The following is a 22,748-nucleotide window of genomic DNA, read 5'->3' on the forward strand; positions in this document are numbered from 1 at the left end:
CCAGTTACTCTGGGTTGTTGAATGACTTCTTTGTGTGTGCCAACACTGCACTCAGAGTGAAAAATTGAAAAGTTGTATAGAGGAGGACAAGAAAGCTAGTTATAAGGTAACTGCAAAGAAATATTAAATGCAATCATTGTTTGACTTTAATACAAGCTAACATAAAGTACAACTATTTGCACATATTTATCTTACTTTTATGATATGCTTTTTTAGTAGGGGATTCTGGATATCATTATGACTCGTGGCTCCATGTACCAGTGACTGATCGGCTACCTAACAGCAGAGAGGCCAGTTGTAATCTAGCTCATATGACAGATGCGTTGTGGAGAGTAGGATACGACACTTACGCACCAGATTGAGGTGTTTGTTTTAAACACGGATTACTGGAGTACAACACAATGAAAGCAGGCTTCATTACAATTGCATGTGCAATTTTGAACAACAAATGTGTGAGTGCTTTAGGCTGAGGTGAAGGAACATGGGCAGATCAAAGTGACAGCAGCAGTGATGGAGATGAGGCACCGCCAATGGTGAATGAAGGCCGTGCGAGAGAGGCGTTGCTGCAGGAGACTCGATTTGTCAGAGCAAGAATTATTGCCAGGTTGCCCCTCGTCCACCTTATTGACCCTACAACCCTTGTAGGGCCCATTCGTGTGCCCAAAGACAGGCTGTGTCTCAAATTTTCAATAACATGGATTTTTTTAATACTAGAGAACCCTGGTGAATTTCCTCTTGCAGCTAATTTATCATATATAATAGCAATCTCCTTTTTATATCTTTGCAGCAGTTTGCATAAAAATCGCTACCCCCATAAACCATTTTCAGCACAATAACCAATTTATCTTTCAAACAATGGAAAATCCAGGATGGAATGTAACAATACGAGAGAAGGAAAGTTGCTACTCACCATATAGCAGAGATACTGAGCTGCGATAGGCACAATAAAAAGACTCACACAACTGCAGCTTTCGGCCATTAAGGCCTTTGTCAGCAGTAGACACACATACACACACGTGCGCACACACGCACTGATGCAAGCGTAACTTGCACACACATCTGCAATCCCAGAGAGCTGAAACTACACTGCAGTGTATGTGTGCGTGTGTGTATGTGTGTCTACTGCTGACAAAGGCCTTAATGGCCTAAAGCTATGATTGTGTAAGTCTTTTTATTGTGCCTATCGCAGCTCAGCATCTCCACTATATGGTGAGTAGCAACTTTCTTTCTCTCGTATTGTTACAATTTATCTTTCAGTTATGCAGTCTCTTTCAAGATGTAGGCAATCTTGCCACAAATTTAAGCTACAAATGCTGTGAGAGAACCATCTTTGATTTTTATGTAATGAAAATGATGTCAACTCATTACACAAGAATTTCATTGCTCAATCAACACAAATTATCTTTTCAAAGGAAATCAGAATGTTATTATTTCCTCAGTATTTTAGTGAAGGTGTTGTTTCATTAGTTCTGTAATGAAAGTTTGAGTCAATATTTGTAGAAACAAGACTTAATATATTTATATCAAAACATGAATACATATGGACATGATGTGGTTTGTACCTCTGAGGTGAATTTTTAACTTTTAATTATACAACAGTGATTGCTTCGAGTTCACTGTCTGATTAGAATGTAATATAATTCAAGCAAAATTTCACAGTTTGCACTACTCCTTGTCTCTCCTATGCCTCAGGTATTCCTCCAGTCTGGAAGAAAGCAAAACAGTTAAACAATAAATAAAATGCAAAAAAATCAAAATATAAAATTTGTTTTAAACTTACACCTTCATGACTCCTACAAATGCCTCAGCTGCATTTTCAATGGCAACAGTCTTGCGTTCTTCCAACTGAAGTTGTTCACGTCTGATAGCGTTTTGCTCCTGCATGCACATCACCTGTTGTCTGGTGATATCCACCAGAGGATCATCATCTTTTGTTAATGTACCACCTAGATGTACCAAAACAATGTAAATTACAAGATCAAAATATTAAGAAATTATTAACTTCTGCAGGTTAACTTCAGGCAGTAATGATACTTACCAGAACTACGTTTGCGCTTCTTCGCAGTTGTTGTAGCACGTGAAGATTTAGTTATGTGTGAAGCAGGTATGAAACCTGATGTAGAGGGTACACTTTCTTCTGGTGAAGCCAACGATGCTGTAGTCAGAGCAGGTGATATATAGTCTGATGGAATATCTGATGCAGGTTAACCTCAGATGGTAATGATACTTACCAGAACTGCATTTGCCCTTCTTCGCAGTTGTTGTACCACATGAAGATTCAGTTACGTGTGAAGCAGGTACAAACCCTGATGTAGAGGACAGCGTACTTTCTTCTGGTGAAGCCAATGGGGCTGTAGTCAGAGCAGGCAATACATTGTCTGATGAAATATCCGATGCAGACATTATGGTCAGTCCTTCCACAGGAAGGACAACATATTCATCCATTTCCACTGTATCTTTGTTATCTGAGTCATTTTGGGTGACCTGACCTGAATCCTGCAATACAGAGTTACATCAGTTGAATTTAGGAAATCTTTTCAAGGCTCACTGAACTTTACATGAGTGGAGGTAGTAACTGTACAGTTATGAAGTAAGGCTCAGAGACAATGACATACACATATCTTGCATGAGAAAAAACAGTACACTGATACCTGATGCGCTATGGTTAGGGGGTCTGGTACTTCTTCATGTCCATAAACAGTGCATGGACCCAAGAAGTCAAGTAGCCGCTCCTCAAGAGGGGTCAGGGGCTTAGCTTTTGTACTTAGTTCTCCTCCTGTTTTCTGCAGTTCCTTCTTTACTAGAGAAGCTTTGGCCTTTACATCACTTCTCCAGTCTTGCCAGGACTGATACAAAAGAGATGAAAATACAGATAAATAAATGGACTGCAACATAGGTTAGTGAAAACAGCCTGTAATCAGTAATGCATAACAGTATTCCTATGATACCTTCATCCATTTATCTGCTGTTTTTGATGTTCCATTAGGCAGGCTGTTGAGCTCTGTTGCTAGTTGTTGCAAAATTTTCTGCTTGTGTCTGACTCCATCTGGTCCTGTGTATCTCCCAGTTGCTAGTTCCGCATGTTTCATCATGAAATCTAGCATCACTGTTCGCTGCTCCGTGGAGATTCGCATAAACTGATGTTTTTTCGACCTTACCTACAAAACCACACATACACATATAAACTTTATTCATGTTGTCTTTACAGCTCTGTTCTTTACAGTTCTGTTCTTTGTGAGGGGACTGATGACTGTAGATGTTAAGTCCCATAGTGCTCAGAGCCATTTTTTTTTTTTTTCGTTTGGTACAATTGAAATTTTTCAAATTCTAAAGGTGGCAGGGGTAAAATACAGGGAGCGAAAGGCTATTTATAATTTGTACAGAAACCAGATGGCAGTAATAAGAGTCGAGGGGCATGAAAGGGAAGCAGTGGTTGGGAAAGGAGTGAGACAGGGTTGTAGCCTCTCCCCGATGTTATTCAATCTGTATATTGAGCAAGCAGTAAAGGAAACAAAAGAAAAATTCGGAGTAGGTATTAAAATTCATGGAGACGAAGTAAAAACTTTGAGGTTCGCCGATGACATTGTAATTCTGTCAGAGACGGCAAAGGACTTGGAAGAGCAGTTGAACGGAATGAACAGTGTCTTGAAAGGAGGATATAAGATGAACATTAACAAAAGCAAAACGAGGATAATGGAATGTAGTCAAATTAAATCGGGTGATGCTAAGGGAATTAGATTAGGAAATGAGACACTTAAAGTAGTAAAGGAGTTTTGCTATTTAGGAAGTAAAATAACTGATGATGGTCGAAGTAGAGAGGATATAAAATGTAGACTGGCAATGGCAAGGAAAGCGTTTCTGAAGAAGAGAAATTTGTTAACATCGAATATAGATTTATGTATCAGGAAGTCGTTTCTGAAAGTATTTGTTTGGAGTGTAGCCATGTATGGAAGTGAAACATGGACGATAACTAGTTTGGACAAGAAGAGAATAGAAGCTTTCGAAATGTGGTGCTACAGAAGAATACTGAAGATAAGGTGGATAGATCACGTAACTAATGAGGAGGTATTGAATAGGATTGGGGAGAAGAGAAGTTTGTGGCACAACTTGACTAGAAGAAGGGATCGGTTGGTAGGACATGTTTTGAGGCATCAAGGGATCACAAATTTAGCATTGGAGGGCAGCGTGGAGGGTAAAAATCGTAGAGGGAGACCGAGAGATGAGTACACTAAGCAGATTCAGAAGGATGTAGGTTGCAGTAGGTACTGGGAGATGAAGCAGCTTGCACAGGATAGAGTAGCATGGAGAGCTGCATCAAACCAGTCTCAGGACTGAAGACAACAACAACAACAACAACAACAATTGAAACAACACCAGCAACTATGCAGTAAGTCATTTTATTATTGTCGGGATTGGAACAATATATCTGGCTTTCATTTGCATCTAATAGCATGCTTTATCAGAAACGAGTTTATCTGATGTCATAGCTTCAGGCTAATCGAACAGAAATAAAAGACTGAACGAAGGAAGAAACCAAATCACTTTCTGACCATTTTTCTACTATTCCATTCTTGAATTACAAATGCTGGTTGAAACAGATCAAGAATAAAATGACTTACCACATCCTGAGTTGCTGGTTTTTTCCTTCAAATAAAGCACCCATAAACAACAAACACAATAGCACTTCTCAACGTCATTTCAGTGTCATTGGGATGTGAACCTTCCAACATTTCTGCTGATATTTGAGCAATAGTATTTATTGTAAAACACATTTTTTGGGACTGTGAAGAATAGTGTACCTGTGTTGGCTGCTAGGTGCTTGGGGTTCATGGTGCTCTGTACACTGCATTGCATATGCATGGATCTGCAGCCGCTCGCTTTCAACTGGCTGGCACGAGGAGAACCAACCACAGCACCTCGGTTCTCTAGGACCGTGTGGCATTGTTTCTAAAATGCTTACAGAATAACGTGAGGCCTCTCCTTCGATAACCAGGTGACTCACTGCACTCACCTACCAAACTGAATGGCAGAGTGGTTGAAACATATGGCACAAGACACTTGGTACGAATCCCAACACTCGAGCAGTACTCAAATATACGATGCACTAGTAACCATTGTCACTATAGTGACACCAAGATCACCAATACAATTCTCTATACTGTTACTATGAGGTCTGAGCTGTCTGTGCCTACAAGGTCTCAAATATTTCCAATGTGTGTGGGTTGTCTAACTAGTTTTTCAAAGCAGTTTTTGGAAACCTGTTCAGAAGTACATCACAAGACTGTCTGCCCACACCACCTGCAGTGAATCCACAGACATCCCAGTCTAAACTCGGTAGGTTATAGTCGCCTCTAACCAGTGCTGCACGATTAGGGCATTTATGCTCTACTGACTGTTGACTTTCTTGAAATGGCTCTGCAATAAACATTCATGATTTGTTAAACATCTTGGATCTTTCTACTTTGGATTTCAGTCAGCTCCTAGTCTCGAGAACAATTGGAGCCCAAGAACTTTCCTTGATGGAGGTACATTAGTGAAATTTGTTACAAATACTTTGCCAATTTACTGAAGTAATTCTGACAGTCCAAGTTTCGTTACTTTGGACACAGTTTGACTTCCCTTTCTGAATAATGTCTGGTGAGTGTATGTCAGAGTACATCAAACTACCACCTTGCCTAAAAAACCACAATGTGCCCTCCCCAAGTACTCTGCTTTCTTTGTGTAGTGCACTCTTGACCTATCAATGAGAGTCCCACAAATTGCTGCCAATGCTGAAAGTGTAGAAATATGCATCCAGACAGTCACAGAGTCAGTAAAGCATTTGGTTGAGAGCTTCACTTGGCTACAAACAAAATGACCCCGATCAATTCTGGGAACAATACTGCTAATTTCGAGCTCTGCTTGCACCTCACGTACAAGGCCAGTATTCACCATCTTAGCCAGTTGCCTGTATGAACTGAGGACGATCTCAGAATGCATGTCACAGGCATCATTTGTGCTGATGTGCGTCACAATTTCCACACAACTGCAGCAGGCAAGGCCAACTCCCCATCTCAGAAGAGGCCCCTCAGCAGACATACCAAGCACCTGTTGGCTTTGTTTCCAGCCCTGAAAGCTGCTATCTTCCTATGGGACTCCATAATGCACCTAACATTGGAGCTCTTGATAACTAGAAAGTCCCCTTCCCCCCACCATGTGTGCCTGCTTGGACCTTGTTGAAGGAACAGCCACCTGTTCACTCACAGGTCAAATAGTGAGGCCAGACAGCCAGCCTCCACATCCCATTTACACCCCAGATTCTCTGCCACTGCTACACTACAAGGCAGTAGCCTGAATGCTACACTCCAAGGTAGTACCCTGAATGTTGCTGCACATTCAGCCATTCTCAAACTACAGCCAGCTTCTCCTGTGTCTCCACACAGCATGCATACATCCTACCCATGCTAGTAAGACTGACAGAAGAAGTAAACTATAAAAGCAGACAAAAACCTAGGTACACAACATGCTACCTTCCTGATGCATCACCAGAAAACTGTGCGATGGACTGCCTGAATTTGAACTTACAAAACATAAGATTGAACCTCTTGAACAGAAAAACATGCACAAAATTTAAGAAATATACTGCTAGTAAAATGCAGGAAAAGTTAAACATGTAACGTGTCACTAAGGAGAGGTGTATCAGCTGACGGCTGGGGCCTGCCTTAGATACAGTCCAATTGAAGCCTAAATGTCTCTTTTGATATTTGGCAACACATTTTAATCTGGCTCCACAGACATCAAAAACATTACGAGTTCCTGAAACATCTCAATATCATTAGCAATAACATCCAGTTCATCACGGAACTTGAAAAAGACAATGCCTTGCCCGTTGTCAATGTTCCTAACCATCACAGATGCAATGAATGCTCGGCCAGTCTCTACAAGAAACCAATGCACACTAAGCTATAACTGCCTGCCACGAAGTATCTCCTGGCACAGCACCATACTGGAGACGATGTTGATATTTGGTTTGTGGGGCACTCAACTGCGCTGTCATCAGCACCCGTACAAAGTCCCAATTTTTACACAGTCCAAATTTATCACATCCAATCTAGTCACTGTCACAAATGATGATGATGATGATGATGATGATGAGGGCAACACAGAAAAAATTCCCAACCCAGCCGGGAACTGAACCCAGGACCCCGTGATCCAGAGGCAGCAATGTTAGACACTAGATCATAAGCTGCAGATAACACCGTACTGTTACACACATTGCTACATAATACAAGAAAAACATGAAATGCTGATAACTTGTGCCACAAGATGAACCACCAATGTGAAGTAGTCACAAACAATGCAGACAACAATAATTCAATAAATGATGTGATCTCAAGTAACACTCACATTAAATTTATATTCTTGATGCTCTGTGGATCATTGTCAGGTAAGCTATGCTGGCTTATTAAAGGTGACAGCATCAAATTGGTCTCAAGTTCGCCCACAAAAATCTGACTATTTTTTAGGACACCTATGATGTACAAAATATCCTACAAGATCTTATATTGGATAAACAGTGTACAATAATGCAGGAAGGAGTATGAGAGGTTTTCCCACTCATGTTACCCCTAGAAATTTGCTGTGACTGAACATGGTCTTGCAAATAGTAACCGAATAAAATTTTATGAAACCTGGCTAGCATTTAAAATCTTATGAGACAATGTAGTTAAAGCAGCAAATTAAATACTAATCACTGACAACAGTTTAATAGAGATGGCGATCTACAGCTCAGCATGGCACGGGATACAGTGGTCATGAGGTTCAAACAGGTGCATCAAATCAGGAGTCAATATATACTCCAATATGCCGACCTGCTGACATCTGTGATGTCATAGCCAGCAGCTGGAGCATGGAACAAAGTATGATTAGCTCATCAGCAGTTATCCCACTGACAATGTTGAGGAGTACTTCAGCAAAAACTCATGTCTTTTTAACCAACTGAAACAGCTGGAAGCCAATGAATATTCTACTTTCTCAGTGTTGTGATGTTTCCATCAGAACAATCACTTTCTCCTCTTGTCATATTTTTAAAGCCCCATAAATTGAGATGAGCTGCCTTCATCACAACAATATGCATTAAACCTCTGACTGTTCTGGACATGTCGGTGTGAGATACTCCTACTGTTCTTGGATGCTCTGGATGTGTTTACGTGTACCACTGATCCTTCCATCAGGTGCTCTTAGATGTATATATGTGCACCCCTTTGCCACCACCTTTGTGCTTCCAAAGTGTTCCCACAGCCAGCTGCTCAGGTCTCTGTGTGCTCTGGATGGTTTAATCTGCGAAGCACTTAGTGGCCATGCAGGGCAGCCAAATACCCACATTTCTGCCCTGAGTGCACAGCAGGATTCCGTTGTTCGACCTGTGTTCATTTGCTGTCTTCATCTTTGTTTTTGACTGAGCAAATGGCACACCATTGTGGTTGCACAGAAGAAGAAGCCATGAAGGTGGTGACAAGCAATTACTTATGGTACTTGGGATCATAGGAAAAAAGAAACAGATGTAGAGTTTCAGACACATACACATAAAGGCCATTGCAATAGTGTTCGGAGGGACTAGTTGGCAAACTGATGTCATTACGTTTACCTATAATGCATAACACTTTCAATATCAGTTGAACGGTCAGTGAGCCAGGACATTCTGTTGGTGCTGCAGATAAGGCAAGTACACATTTGTCTGTGAGTTATATTTACGAGCTTTGATGTGGATACTAGTTTAGTTTCTGTTTAAATTCTTGCATATTTGGGTGTTTACACTACACAGTTATTAATGCCTAGTATAGTTTTGCTGTCATTGGTATGAATAGGGACTGTGACTGCTGTGCCAGATGTGAGCTGACTTGGAGACCCTTTGTGCACAGCTCCAGGTGGTGTTGTCTTTGGTAACACAGCTTGGGGCTGTTGACAATGGGCATTATTGGGGTGGCCAGGACATCCCCCGTGTCTCTTGACTGGTTCAGTACTGTAGCCATTCTGCATACTGCTCACAGTGAAGTTGACCTCTCAGCTGTGGTCAAGTGGGAGGTCACTCCAATGTGTAGCAAGCAGTGAAAGACTTTCCAGGCGGACCTCCCTGGATCATCTGATGAACATGTTTTGGGTGCTATCTCTGGCTGACGTAGTTCCTGGGCCAGATGCAGTCACTTGATCAAAGATTCAAAGAAATATTATCGTCAGCAACATTTATACTGGATGATAGTTATTGAACTATATGAAATAAAATTGTCATTACTTCTGAATGGTTTGCATTAGGTCGTTCAAACTGCATGGCTGGCTGCAGGGCATGATGGGAATTAGTATGAGCATGTGCACACATCTTGTTGCTGCCGGCCATTTGTACATGAAAATTTCATGCTACAGTGTGCCTAAGCATATAGCCCTCCTGAAGGCCTACTAGGTGAGCAATAACAGTCCAACTGCAGCTCAAAGGTAGTTTGCAACTTAGTTCAAGCAGAAGACAACCAGTAGAAGTGTGCTAACAATCAAGAATTTGATTCACAAGTTCAACAGAATGGGTAGTGTTCATGATGACAGTGGTGGGAATGCTGTGACAACACCTGAAAACATGGAGAAGACACGTGTTGTGTTTCAAACCAGCCCCAGGAAATCGATCAGACAAGCTATGCAACTGGTGGGAATCAGCCAGGTGACATTATGATAAATTGTTGTTGAAGACTTGCATCTCTTTCCATACATTAAGGCCCAGGGCCATTATTGAACTATACAAAAAAGAAAACAAAAATTAGTTATAAACTGTGCCATGCACACTTTGTTCAACATGTAAACGTCACTACACAAACACACACAGTGAATTTTTCCACTGTGCACTACCTCTAGCAATAATCAATGAGAGATTACAGAACAAAAAAGGTCTGAATAAATGGTTTCTAGCATGGAAACCAAGCAGTACTGGACATAAATTTATCAATCACACATTGCTATAGAGACTGCAGTTAATACGCGCTGTACCATGCAGCCACAGTAACACCTGAATAGTCCTGAGACTGGTTGATGCAGCTCTCCTGCTACTCTATCCTGTGCAAGCTTCTTCATCTCACAGTACCTACTGCATCCTACATCCTTCTGAATCTGCTTAGTGTATTCATCTCTTGGTCTCCCTCTATGATTTTTACCCTCCACGCTGCCCTCCAATGCTAAATTGGTGATCCCTTGATGCCTCAGAACATGTCCTACCAACCAATCCCTTCTTCAAGTCAAGTTGTGCCACAAGCTCCTCTTCTCACCAATTCTATTCAATGCCTCCTCATTAGTTATGTGATCTACCCATCTAATCATCAGCATTCTTCTGTAGCACCACATTTTGAAAGCTTCTATTCTCTTCTTGTCTAAGCTATTTATCGTCCACGTTTCACTTCCATACATGGCTACACTCCATACAAATACTTTCAGAAACGACTTCCTGACATTTAAATCTATACTCGATGTTAACAAATTTTTCTGCTTCAGAAACGGTTTCCTTGCCATTGCCAGTCTACATTTTATATCCTCTATACTTCGACCATCATCAGTTATTTTGCTCCCCAAATGGCAAAACTCCATTACTACTTTAAGTGTCTCATTTCCTAATCTAATTCCCTCAGCATCACCCGACTTAATTCGACTACATTCCATTATCCTCGTTTTGCTTTTGTAGATGTTCATCTTATATCCTCCTTTGAAGACACTATCCATTCTGTTCAACTGCTCTTCCAAGTCGTTTGCTGACTCTGACACAATTAGAAATGCCATCGGCGAACCTTAAGTTTTTATTTCTTCTCCATGGATTTTAATACCTACTCCGAACTTTTCTTTTGTTTCCTTTATTGCTTGCTCAATATACAGATTGAATAACATCGGGGATAGGCTACAACCCTGTCTCACTCCCTTCCCAACCACTTCTTCCCTTTCATACCCCTCGACTCGTATGACTGTCATCTGCTTTCTGTACAAATTGTAAATAGCCTTTCGCTCCCTGTATTTTACCCCTGCCATCTTCAGAATTTGAAAGTGAGTATTCCAATCAACATTGTCAAAAGCTTTCTCTTAGTGTACAAATGCTAGAAACATAGGTTTGCTTTTCCTTAATCTTTCTTCTAAGATAAGTCGTAAGGTCAGTATTGCCTCTCGTGTTCCAACATTTCTACGAAATCCAAACTGATCTTCCCCGAGATCAGCTTCTGCCAGTTTTTCCATTCGTCTATAAAGAATTCACATTAGTATTTTGTAGCTGTGACTTATTAAACTAATTGTTCGGTAATTTTCACATCTGCCAACACCTGCTTTCTTTGGGATTGGAATTATTATATTCTTCTTGAAGTCTGAGGCTATTTCACCTGTCTCATACATCTTGCTCACCAGTTGGTAGAGTTTTGTCAAGACTGGCTCTCCCAAGGCTGTAAGTAGTTCCAATGGAATGTTGTCTACTCCCAGGCCTTGTTCCAACTTAGGTCTTTCAGTGCTCTGTCAAACTCTTCACGCAGTATCATATCTCCCATTTCATCTTTATCTACCTTCTCTTCCATTTCCATAATTTTGTCCTCAAGTACATCGCCCTTGTATAGACCCTCTATATACTCCTTCCACCTTTCCGTTTTCCCTTCTTTGCTTAGAACTGGGTTTCCATCAAAGCTCTTGATATTCATGCAAGTGGTTCTCCTTTCTCCAAAGATCTCTTTAATTTTCCTGTAGGCAGTATCTATCTTACCCCTAGTCAGATAAACCTCTACATCCTTACATTTGTCCTCTAGCCACCACTGCTTCGCCATTTTGCACTTCCTGTCAATATCATTTTTGAACTACAGAGGATAGATCTTTTGACGTGATATACATAACAGTGAAGTTTTGTTTACTCATTTGCTAGAATGGCTGCTGCAGTCAGAATGATACCTTGACAACAGAGACATTTATCGATGCCTTCGAGGATGCCAAAGGATGTCTGAAAGCAGCGCAGCCATAGTACCTCTCGTGACTTTTATACATATAAAGGCATGTGTTTTTGAGTTCTACTGGTTGTACTTTGTGAAGTTTGTTGTGAGTGAAGTAAGTGCTGATTTACCTTTTCTCTGGTTTTGCACATTTTCATAAAAATGCCACAAATAAAGAAATTATCACCTAAATTAAAATTTAGAGGAAATAAATACATAAAGCTAAATAAGGTTAGTGGTAGAGGGTCAAAGGAACAAAGAAGATAATCACAACCTCAAGAAAGAAAGTGCAGTGTCTTGATGGAGATTCCTCCTAGTCAGCTTGTGGAGGTGAACACACTTTTGAAAATACTGTGGTGAATCTTAGCATGATCTGCAATTTCATTTTGAATAATACTGTGTGCAGAATATGCAGTAATGAGTTATCCTTGGGAGAGAATCAGTATCTTCACACAGGGATTGTGCCAAACCTGATTTTGAATTGCACCAAATGTGGTGCAGTTGCTACAACAACAACATCAAAAATGGCAAATAATAATTTGTACAAGAATAACGTAAGGCTAGTTTGTGGTCTCAGATTTATTGGTAAAGAGATGGAGGCAGGCAAACTTTTATGTGCATTACTTGACATCCCAATTCCACCTGTAAACTTTATGACTTACAATAAAATTACTGGAACTGCTGTTGCTGAAGACTGTAGCAACTCAATGAAGGATGCAGCTGAAGAAGCGCTCAAAGAAAGCGATGACAGTGCAAGTGGGGATGTTTGTGCATGTTTTGGTGGCAGTTGACAGAAATGTGGCCACACTTCACTAAATGGTGCTATGACAGCTACATTATTTGATACACAGGCAAGGTAATTGGTATAGAGATTGTACGCTAGTACTGTAAAACTTATGGCAGTGAAAGTGAGAAAGAGGATGAATGTAACTGTCAGATGGATTATACTAGTCCATGTGGTGGAATGGAAGTAGCAGGAATTCTAAGAATTTTTAATCATTCAGTGGAAAACAGAGGTGTCAGGTACACACAATATTTATGGGTTTGGTGACAGTAAGGCTTATGACTGGATATGTGCACATCAACCCTATGGTCCTAATGTCTTAATTTCTAAATTAGAATGCATTTGGCATGTCCAGAAGAGAATGGGATCCAGGTTGAGAGGATTATTAAGAGAAAATAGTACTAGAAGATGGTAATAAGATGTGCGACAAAGGCCACCCAACAAATGTTGAAATAGGTAGATTACAGAATTATTGTTACTTGGCGATAAGGAGAAGTGTTGGGAATTTAGAAAACCTGAAAAAAACTATATGGACTTTCTTTTTCCATACACTTTTCACAAATGAAAATCCTCAGTACTATCTCTGCCCAAATGATACTGACACTTGGTGCAAGTACATGGGAAGTGCAACATAATACCACAAACATTTTTTTCCTGTGGCAGTAGTGAATGAAATTAAAGCTATAAGTAATGATACTTTGTTGAATAAATGTCTTCACAGGAATATGCAAAATTTATATCAATGTGTGAAATCTATCATTTGGACCCACTTGCCGAAAACTGTATTTGCTCAGATTACAACCCTCAAATTTGGTGTTTATGATGCTATTTTATGCTTCAGTGGTGGTGTAATAAGAAAACTGGATGTTTTGGAAATATTGGCCATAAAACCTAGTGGAAATACTGCAAAATCCTTTGTGCAAATAGATAAAGAGAAAATCCACAAAGCAGAAACTGCTAATTTAAAATGCACAAAAGAAGATATACAGAAAAGAAGAGGCACTAGGAGAATAAAAAGTCAGTATGATTCAGATGATGTTCAGTATGGTGCAGGAAAAATTAGTGCTAAGTAATCCTCATCAATAACTAGTCTACAATTGCTATACTAAACTTTAAAATGATTTTTCTCAAAACCACTTTTTTTTACTTTCAGGTACCATTATTTTCTAAACTAATTGGAGTAGAAATATGAAATCTGGTCAATCTATACTCAGGATGTTAATAAGTTGACGATGATGATGAAGTCCCATACTCCGTGACAGAGTGTAGGGGAACGATGCGGGAGACCCGCACCGCCGTACTAGGCAAGGTCCTAGTGGAAGTGGTTTGCCATTGCCTTCCTCCGACCGTAATGGGGATGAATGATGATGATGATGAAGATGACACAACAACACCCAGTCATCTCGAGGCAGGAAAAATCCCTGATCCCGCTGGGAATTGAACCCGAAACTCCGTGCTCTGGAAGCGAGAACGCTACCGCGAGACCACAAGCAGCAGACGTTAATAAGTTATTACAAGTAAATTGAGAACCACTAACTGAACAGAAACTGTTTTATAACAATTAATGTATAAAAAAGTGAAATGTTATGTACATTAAGTAAAAATTTCACTGCTTCAGCACTTATAGTTCTTTTGAGAAGTGTACCTATTTACAGAGTGAAATAGTATGGGCAGAATAGGGAAAAGATTCAAGTATTAATCATACTGCAACATACACACCTCTGTGCATGCTATCATTTGCAAAAAAAACGCATTTCAAAATCTTGAACTGTTTATGTAATATGATGTGTGTTACGACCACATCATTCACATGGGGCATGGCTGGAACACTGGACACAATACTCGCAACCCTCTTGTGGATGCAAAAATCAGTATCTTGAGAACAGTGGCATATATATATCACTCTGCTTTCAGCTCTAAATACAATTTCAGGATGTTAGGTACATTTTAACTGTACTCAAAGTCTACACAATGCATTTTTACCATTGCAAAAATGTTAAAATATTGTATAATGCTTTACTCCACTGAATGCGGCACAGTAACTACAACAAATAATGAAAGGAAAATCAGTTATTTCTTAGGTGAATATATCATACTGCAAGAACAAAATTTTTCACCGGACAGTTTGCTTAAAATCGGATGTTAATGTATTCCATAATGGTCGACATGTCCACTCAAGCCTGTTATTGACAATTCATGTAACCCTCCCATAGGTATAACAACCAATATCTTCAGATCAGTGATACGTATCAGTGTGGTATCAGCTCTAAGTACAGTTTGAAAATGTTGCCTATATTTCATATGCTGGAATAAATGTCTTACACAATGTGTTTTCATCTCTGGAAAAATCTTTAAAAGAAATTCTTCAATGTTTTATTGAACTGTATGCAGCACAGTAAAAACAAATAACCAATAGCAGTTTGGTTCTTTATCAAGTGAAGATATCATGGAGTAAGTTGTGAAAGAACCAAAATTTTCATCAAATAGCTCAGTTAAAATTGGATAACAATTATTTCACCAGTGGCCCATGTCTGCTCAAACAATTTGCTGACTGTTAATGAACGGACTCAATCAACATTTAGCAGTAGTATTATGACTGCTGATGTATTACAGTGATATCACTGATAGATTCACCCTTTCCTCCAGTTATTCCAATCATGAATATATGTTGGATAGCAGGTTTATGGAAGAGTAGCTATGAAACAATACTAAGTTACTGAGATGAAATGAAAGTGACACTTTGGTTTACAAATGGAATTCTAACACCCTACTAAAATTTCCAGGATAGTTGTAATTCTTAGGCATGAAACTATAACACCACACTTGTTTGTCTATGCAGTGATTCATTTCTAGATGAGGGTTAAAGAGAAGAACTTAATTTGTTAGAGTAGCTATATTTATTGTGTATTGGGGAGGTGTACAGGGGAGGTGGGCCATATGGCAAAACCAGTTCACAGGTAGCTGTCTATACACTGTCTCCGAGTGCTGGAAGCAGTACAAGGGCACAAAAAGCTGCACTTTCCATGGAATGCAGTGAGCATGTCTGTAGCAGCCACAGGGTCAATAAATTCACGAACAAGCTGAGCTGCGAATACTGGCAAATTGTTAATTAGCAGAGAGGCATTGCACTGTGATGGTGTATCTACAGGATTAGTAAATACTTTGGCAGAATCTCACATCAGAAGTAATGGTGTAGTCACTGCAGCCTCCATATGGAAACTTATATGAGTATAATAATTTGAACACAGTACTGAAGAAAGGCACCGAAGACTCAGGGAAAGATCTCATGTCAATAAAAAGATGTCACAATGTTATGAAATTAACTTGAAACACAGTGGTCATAAACAGTATGGAGTCAGATTGTGGCCTGATCACCTACAAATTAACACAGAAGTAAACAAAGATAAATTCAAATCAGTTGCAGAGGGATTCAGTTGGTATAACTGCCCCTGGCTGTCACACATAGTAATTGAGATGAAGAACTTTTAATAACTGCACATGTACAGTACACATGTGTGTGTATGGTCAGGCACAGAGTACTGAGCAATGTTTTAGTGCTAAAGTAATACTGAGTCTTGTGTAATTTTTAAAATGTCATGCTATCTACCAACAAGGAAGACAGAACTGTCATTAGCACATAAATCCAAGCAGTATAAAAGTGTGTTCTATAAAGTGTTTTGTTTGTCTTGTACAGTAGTGCATTTGACTATCAGCCACAGTAACCCATCATTTTATTTGAGGAAAATAACAAACCACAGAATTGTCAAGAGGTCACGGTGAATGGCAAGAACTGTACAAAAATAGCATTGTTAGCAGAGAGTATGTTCCCTCAAGAGGAATAGGAATTGCCTGTTAGAAGGTTGTTATTAGTGGACAATGAATTCAGGACTTATAGAAGCAAACTGTCACTTATGCTAGCTACCTCCACTACAATAGTGACTTAAGTAGTCATGGTAACAGATACATTATAATTCATGTACTTTGACAGATGTCACCAGTCAAAAATTGTCACAAAATTATGGACCAACTCTTGCTGTAATGTTCTTTCATATTCAGTACTCTAATTGTAGTGAAACTGTCTTGTTATTGTTGTTTATGCTATGTTAAAATTTTTTGGAGTGTTAATTCTTCTGTTACATATATTTGCTTTAACTAACCACAGAAAATAATGTCACATCTAATGTGGCAGTGACAGCACAACATTCCTTCACAGATTTAATTAAGGCAAGAGACTTAAAATCTGTTTGAAAGGACACTTTCTCCCACAGTTCATATTGCCACTGTCTAACACAATGGCTCTTTAGTAACACGATGCACATGCTCAATGTCAAGTCGCATTGTTACTAGCTGAAGTTAGTAGCTACATTAAACACAAGTGTTATATAATCCAAGGCAATATATGAAAGTAAGTGAATTTGTTTCAGTAAAAGATTGGTTATTAATCATGACAATCTCTCTGTTCCATGAAATATCTAAGGTAGAATTTTCAAAATTTTTAGGTGTGTCCATTGATGGGAGGTTAAACTGGAAGCAACACATTGATGGTCTGCTGAAACGTCTGAGTTCGGCTATGTATGCTATTAGGGTTATTGCAAATTTTGGTGATAAGAATCTCAGTAAATTAGCTTACTATGCCTACTTTCATTCACTGCTTTCGTATGGTATCATATTCTGGGGTAATTCATCGTTGAGTAGAAAAGTATTCATTGCTCAAAAACGTGTAATCAGAGTAATTGCTGGAGCCCACCCACGGTCATCTTGCAGACATATATTTAAGGATCTAGGGATCCTCACAGTAACCTCACAGTATATAATTCACTTATGAAATTTGTTGTTAATAATCCAGCCCAGTTCAAAAGTAATAGCAGTGTGCATAGCTATAACACCAGGAGAAAGGATGATCTTCACTATGCAGGGTTAAATCTGACTTCGGCACAGAAGAGGGTAAATTATGCTGCCACAAAAGTCTTTGGTCACCTACCAAACAGCATCAAAAGCCTGACAGATAGTCAACCAACATTTAAAAATAAATTAAAAGAATTTCTAGATGACAACTCCTTCTACTCATTGGCTGAATTTTTAGATATAAATTAAGGGAGGGAAAAAAATTAACTTAAGCATTAGTGTCATGCAATATTTTGTGTAATGTAATATCTTGTAGAGACATCTTTCATTAACCACATCATTACGAAGTGTCTTATTCATGATCTATGGAACAAGTATTAATCTAATCTAATCTAATGTAATCTAATCTAACCAGAGAGGTTTATGGTGTATCTGATTGAGGGAAAAACAGAAAAACATAATCACAGATTGAGTTACTCTCAAAATGTATGCCTCACACACCAATACAGTTGCAGTTAAATATTACTTTCTCCAAGTTTTGTGCCTCATTATACCACTGATGGTGCAACTACAGGAACTGAGTTATATACAGAAGAGACTTCAAAGTATTACTTTTGACAAACTATTCCTTCCATATTATATGTTTAACATAATCTCTCTCCTATACAAACAATTAGGTCACCTGAACTAAATCCACTTAAAAGTAGTCATTTATGTTTCACAAGCATATTTATTACAGCAACTTAATTTCATGAAAATATTAGGCTTCAGTATCATTCCACCATTTTACTTCAACACTTCAGGAATACCTGTGACACATCCAATTGCCCTGTCTTAAAATAATCATGATTACACTGATGTAGTGGTTAATACATTATGCAGACATAAGTGAGACACCTAAATCTGTTTAATCAGTTTTGCGGCCAGGTTTTGAAGTCTCACAGCAATAACAGCCATATCATCTGAAACAAGAGGTTTTGAAACCATTTCTAGGCTGATACACAGGTTCATCCTTTTGTGGCACATGTCGCAGCAACAGGTGCATTTGTCTGCATAAATTACATTCCTCAGACCAGTATTATAAAATAATTTATTTTCATAAATACTACAAGTGACGTATGCCACAAGTGCATGGTAGGTGGCATCTGTGGAAACAAGTGATCCATCAGCTTGCTGTTGCTATTGGATCTTTTATGACCCAATCCACAGCCATGTAATTGTTCACATTATGTGTTCAAGAAAGTGCTTCTTCATACTACTCTTATTAAAGAATTTATGTTGGCAAAATTTACAACTGCATGGTGTTTCCCAAGTGAAGTAGACATTCTGTCTTGAGGTCACTGCTTTCCATTAATGCCTTTAGACACACATGACAGCTTTACTGGCATTCACCATTATGCACACGCAAATGTGATTTCAGTATAGCACTTTGTGCAAATGTCTGATTGCAAACCCCATAGTTGTATGGGTGTTCACTAGTGTGCAGCTGCAAACAGTGCTTTAAGTGCCAACTTTATGTGAATGTTTCGCTGCAAACACCACAGCTGTACGGGCATTCACCAGTGTGTTGCTGTGGATGCTGCTTCAAGTAAGAACTTTTTGTGAATGTCTTGTTACATATGATACACCTGTATGCATTTTTACCAGTTTGGAGAAGTGAATGTATCTCCAGAGAGCTACTTGTTGTGACTGTCTTGTTGCAAACACCACAGCTGTATGTGCGGTCACCAGTGTGCAGCTGTGAATGCTTTTTCAGGTAGCTACTTGTTATGTATGTTTTGTTACAAATATTGCAGCTGTATGGCCTCTCACCACTTTGGAGGCATGAATATATCTTCACATAGCCCCTAAACGTGAGTGTCTTGTTGCAAACGCCACAGCTGTAGGGACAGTTGCCGGAGTGAATCCGCAAATGTGAAACCAGGTGGAATTTTTGCTTCAATGTCTTTTCGCAAACTTCAAATCTGTAAGGGCGTTCATCAGTGTGGACCTTCAAATGCCTGTTTAGGTTGCTAACCTTTGTAAATGTCTTGTTGCAAACGACACAGCAAATGGGGCATTTACCAGTGTGCTAATCTAATTGTTTCTTAAAATGGTCAGACCTTCTGAATATTCTGTCACATACGCTGCAGGAATGCAGAGATTCACGACTCTCCTCATGTGTGTGCTCCTTCAGGTCCTCCAACTTTCGAAATGCCTTTTTACAGATGGTGCACCTGTGCACCAGATGTTTGGTACCATTTTTGTTCCCAAAGGCAGATCTGTGTTTAGTAATCAGACCACTGCTGCCATCAGTACCACTGTTGTCCTCCACGCCAACAGCGACAGTGCTGCAGAAAAGTGAAAAAAAATTGTCAGAAAGATTTTTCATAACATTACAGTTACATTTACTAATGGAGTATAAAATTTCTCATGAGACTCCCATGGATGCACTGTACAAGAAATTTGGCACACTAAGTTTTAAATGACAATCATGCTGTCTTAACTTCATGCAATATTTAAGCTTGGTTGAACCAATACATACATATACTGTATGGTTTCAGTTCATAGAAGTTTCCAAATTTGTCAGAGAGCACTGAGAAGAGATAAATTCAACCAGATTCACTGATAACATGTCACTGCAAAGTGAAATACCAGGTGTAAGAAATTAGCTGATAGGTCCTATGGAAATCTAATGCATACCACATGAAGATGTATTTAGAAATTTACCTTGTCCTTTTGCCAACTATGAATCTTGCCACAGTGGGGTTACTTCTGTGTGTCAATGATAAAGACAGCTGTATCACAGGTGAAGACTCATCAGAGGAGTATGTGTGGTTAGATTAGATTAATATACAGTGTTGAAGAGGGACACCAGCCTTTTCAGTGGTTGCTGTGGGATCAGTCTCGATGACTGACTGCTGGACCTTCTAATGTTAGTCAGTGTGGTCATGCTATATTAGTACTGTAAGCAGGTGTAATGAAAGCTGTTTATACATACCCAAGACAAGAAGCTTCAGTGTAAAGATTAATGGGTATGGCATCGTCTTGGATAAATATTTCAGAAGTAAAATAGGGGCTTAAACAATGGGGAATCAACACATATTTTAATATAAGTAATGGATGAGGAGGATTAATAATGAACAAGAAAATACAAATGTAGGTGAGCAGTTATGAATAGCTTAGTGACAGCCTTATCTTAGCTAACAACTACAACAGTAATGCCACTGCATAAGCCTACTATCTACATGGATGATAAGAGTGATAAAAATATGATGATACAAAGCAAATTATTCAGTTCTTCACGAAATTTAATTGTACTGGTGACTGGAGTAACAGGGTGCAGAAATGGATTACAGGAAAAGGAAGAGACAGAAAAACATTAGGAGGACATTGGCTGAGGGAACAGAATGACTGGGTAGTTTTGCATAGAGCAGAATTTAATAATTAAAGATGTTTTCTTTAAGAATCATGGAGGTAGGTTTTATACATGGGAGATACATAGAGACACTAGAAAGTTTCAAACATATTACATAATTGCACAGAGTTTTGGAACCAGATTTTCTACAGGAAAATATTTCCAGGAGTGTATGTGCAATCCAAAATTTATTGCTTATGAACTGCATATTAAAAATTAACAAATTACAGAAAGGCATGAAATCAAGGAAGTGGGGCTCGCATAAATTGAAAGAACTTGAAACAAAATTAAAGAAGTGAAACTTTCGTAAATTTTGAAGCGCTTGCGGTTTTGAAAAGGTTTATGGAGCTCAACTGAACTACTGATTGCAACACAGGACACAATAACAATAGAAGATTCTGCACAGATATGACACGTGATAAGCTTCAATGCAGGAGAGAATAAATAAGTGAAAATCATTAAATAACAAACAAAATGCTGTATTTAGCTGATGAAAGGAGAAAATATACAACTGCAGAAAATGAAGCAGGCAAGAAGGTTTATACATACATATAAAAATGTAGAAGCCAATTGCAAAAGGAAAAAACAAGAATGGTTAGAGGAGAAATGCAAAGCTGTAGGAGACTGCATTAACATCAGGAAGGCAGATGCAACCTACAGGAAAATTAAAGAAACCATTGAGGAAAGAGAAGCAGGTGACTGAATATCAAGAACTCTGATGGTATGACAATATATGCATACAAGGAAGCCTGAAAGCTGGAAGGAATGTATAGTAGGTGACACAATTAAACAAAGCTAATGACAATGTTAGGGACAGGGAATATGAAGTACATGAAGCTGAGATGGGATGTGTAATACTATGAGAAGAATTTGAGTGAGTACTAAAGATGTTAAGTTGAAACAAGGCCCCTGAAGTAGATGCTATTCCCTCACAATCATTCAGATCCATGGGAGAGCCAATCATGGCAACACTATTCCACTTGGTATGCACCATCTATCTGACAGGCGAAATACCCCTCATCTTCACGAAGAGTGTCATAATACCAGTTCCAAAAAGGGCAGTTGGTGACAGGTGTTAATACTCCCAAACTATCAGATTTTTAAGTCATGGTCACAAAATCCTAACATGTATTATTTGCAGGAAAACTGGTAGAATCTGAAGTCTGAGAATATCAATTTGTGTTTCAGAGAAATGTAGAAACACATGATGCAATACTACTCAATCTGACTAATCTTAGAAGACAGGGTGAGAAATGGAAAATTTACATTTATAGAATTTGTAGATACTGAAAAAGATTTTGACACTGTTGACCGGAGTAGAACCTTTGAAATTCTGAGGCCAGCAAGGATAAAATACTATGAGCAAAAGGTAACATACAACCTCTACAAACAGAAGACTGCAGTTTTAAGAGTCGAAAACACGACAAGGAGGCAGCAGTTTAGAAGGGAATGGGATAAGACTGGTGACTGGTGTGTATCCCCAATGTTACTCAATCTGCACACTGAGGAGGCAGTGAGGGAAACAAATCAGAGCTTCAGATATGAAGATATGAACTCAAATGTAATGCAATAGATGAACATTGTCACTTAGATGGTAAATGAAATAACTCATTGTGATATACTAAGCTGAATTGGATGAACAGAGTGTTATGGCACAATGTGCCTAAAATATGTCGTTGGCTGTTAGGACATGTGCTGAGGCATCAATGAATCATGGTTTGGTAATGGAGGTAAGCGTGGGAGGTAAAGTATAGAGCTG

The 22,748-nt window shown here is 39.0% G+C and overlaps 1 protein-coding gene across 11 annotated transcripts in view; it reads right to left on the reverse strand.

The window, feature by feature from the left end:
* Positions 1-1,493: 1,493 nt before the first annotated feature.
* LOC126291722 (uncharacterized) overlaps positions 1,494-22,748 on the reverse strand; it is a 144,283-nt gene continuing 123,028 nt past the window's right edge. For 9 of the 11 annotated variants that reach the window (XM_049985382.1, XM_049985381.1, XM_049985379.1 and 6 more), the window contains 7 exons: positions 19,718-19,922; positions 2,949-3,158; positions 2,652-2,846; positions 2,232-2,496; positions 2,039-2,155; positions 1,781-1,946; positions 1,503-1,705 (listed from right to left, as the gene is read on the reverse strand). In XM_049985382.1, the coding sequence (XP_049841339.1) occupies positions 1,666-1,705; positions 1,781-1,946; positions 2,039-2,155; positions 2,232-2,496; positions 2,652-2,846; positions 2,949-3,158; positions 19,718-19,922 (1,198 nt within the window). In that variant the 3' untranslated portion in view covers positions 1,503-1,665. Of the gene's footprint in view, positions 1,706-1,780; positions 1,947-2,038; positions 2,156-2,231; positions 2,497-2,651; positions 2,847-2,948; positions 3,159-19,717; positions 19,923-22,748 lie in introns of all 11 variants that reach the window. The other 2 variants (XM_049985384.1, XM_049985388.1) reach the window with 2 other exon arrangements.

This window comes from Schistocerca gregaria, chromosome 9 (genome assembly GCF_023897955.1).
Source record: "Schistocerca gregaria isolate iqSchGreg1 chromosome 9, iqSchGreg1.2, whole genome shotgun sequence".
NCBI classification, from domain to species: domain Eukaryota; kingdom Metazoa; phylum Arthropoda; class Insecta; order Orthoptera; family Acrididae; genus Schistocerca; species Schistocerca gregaria.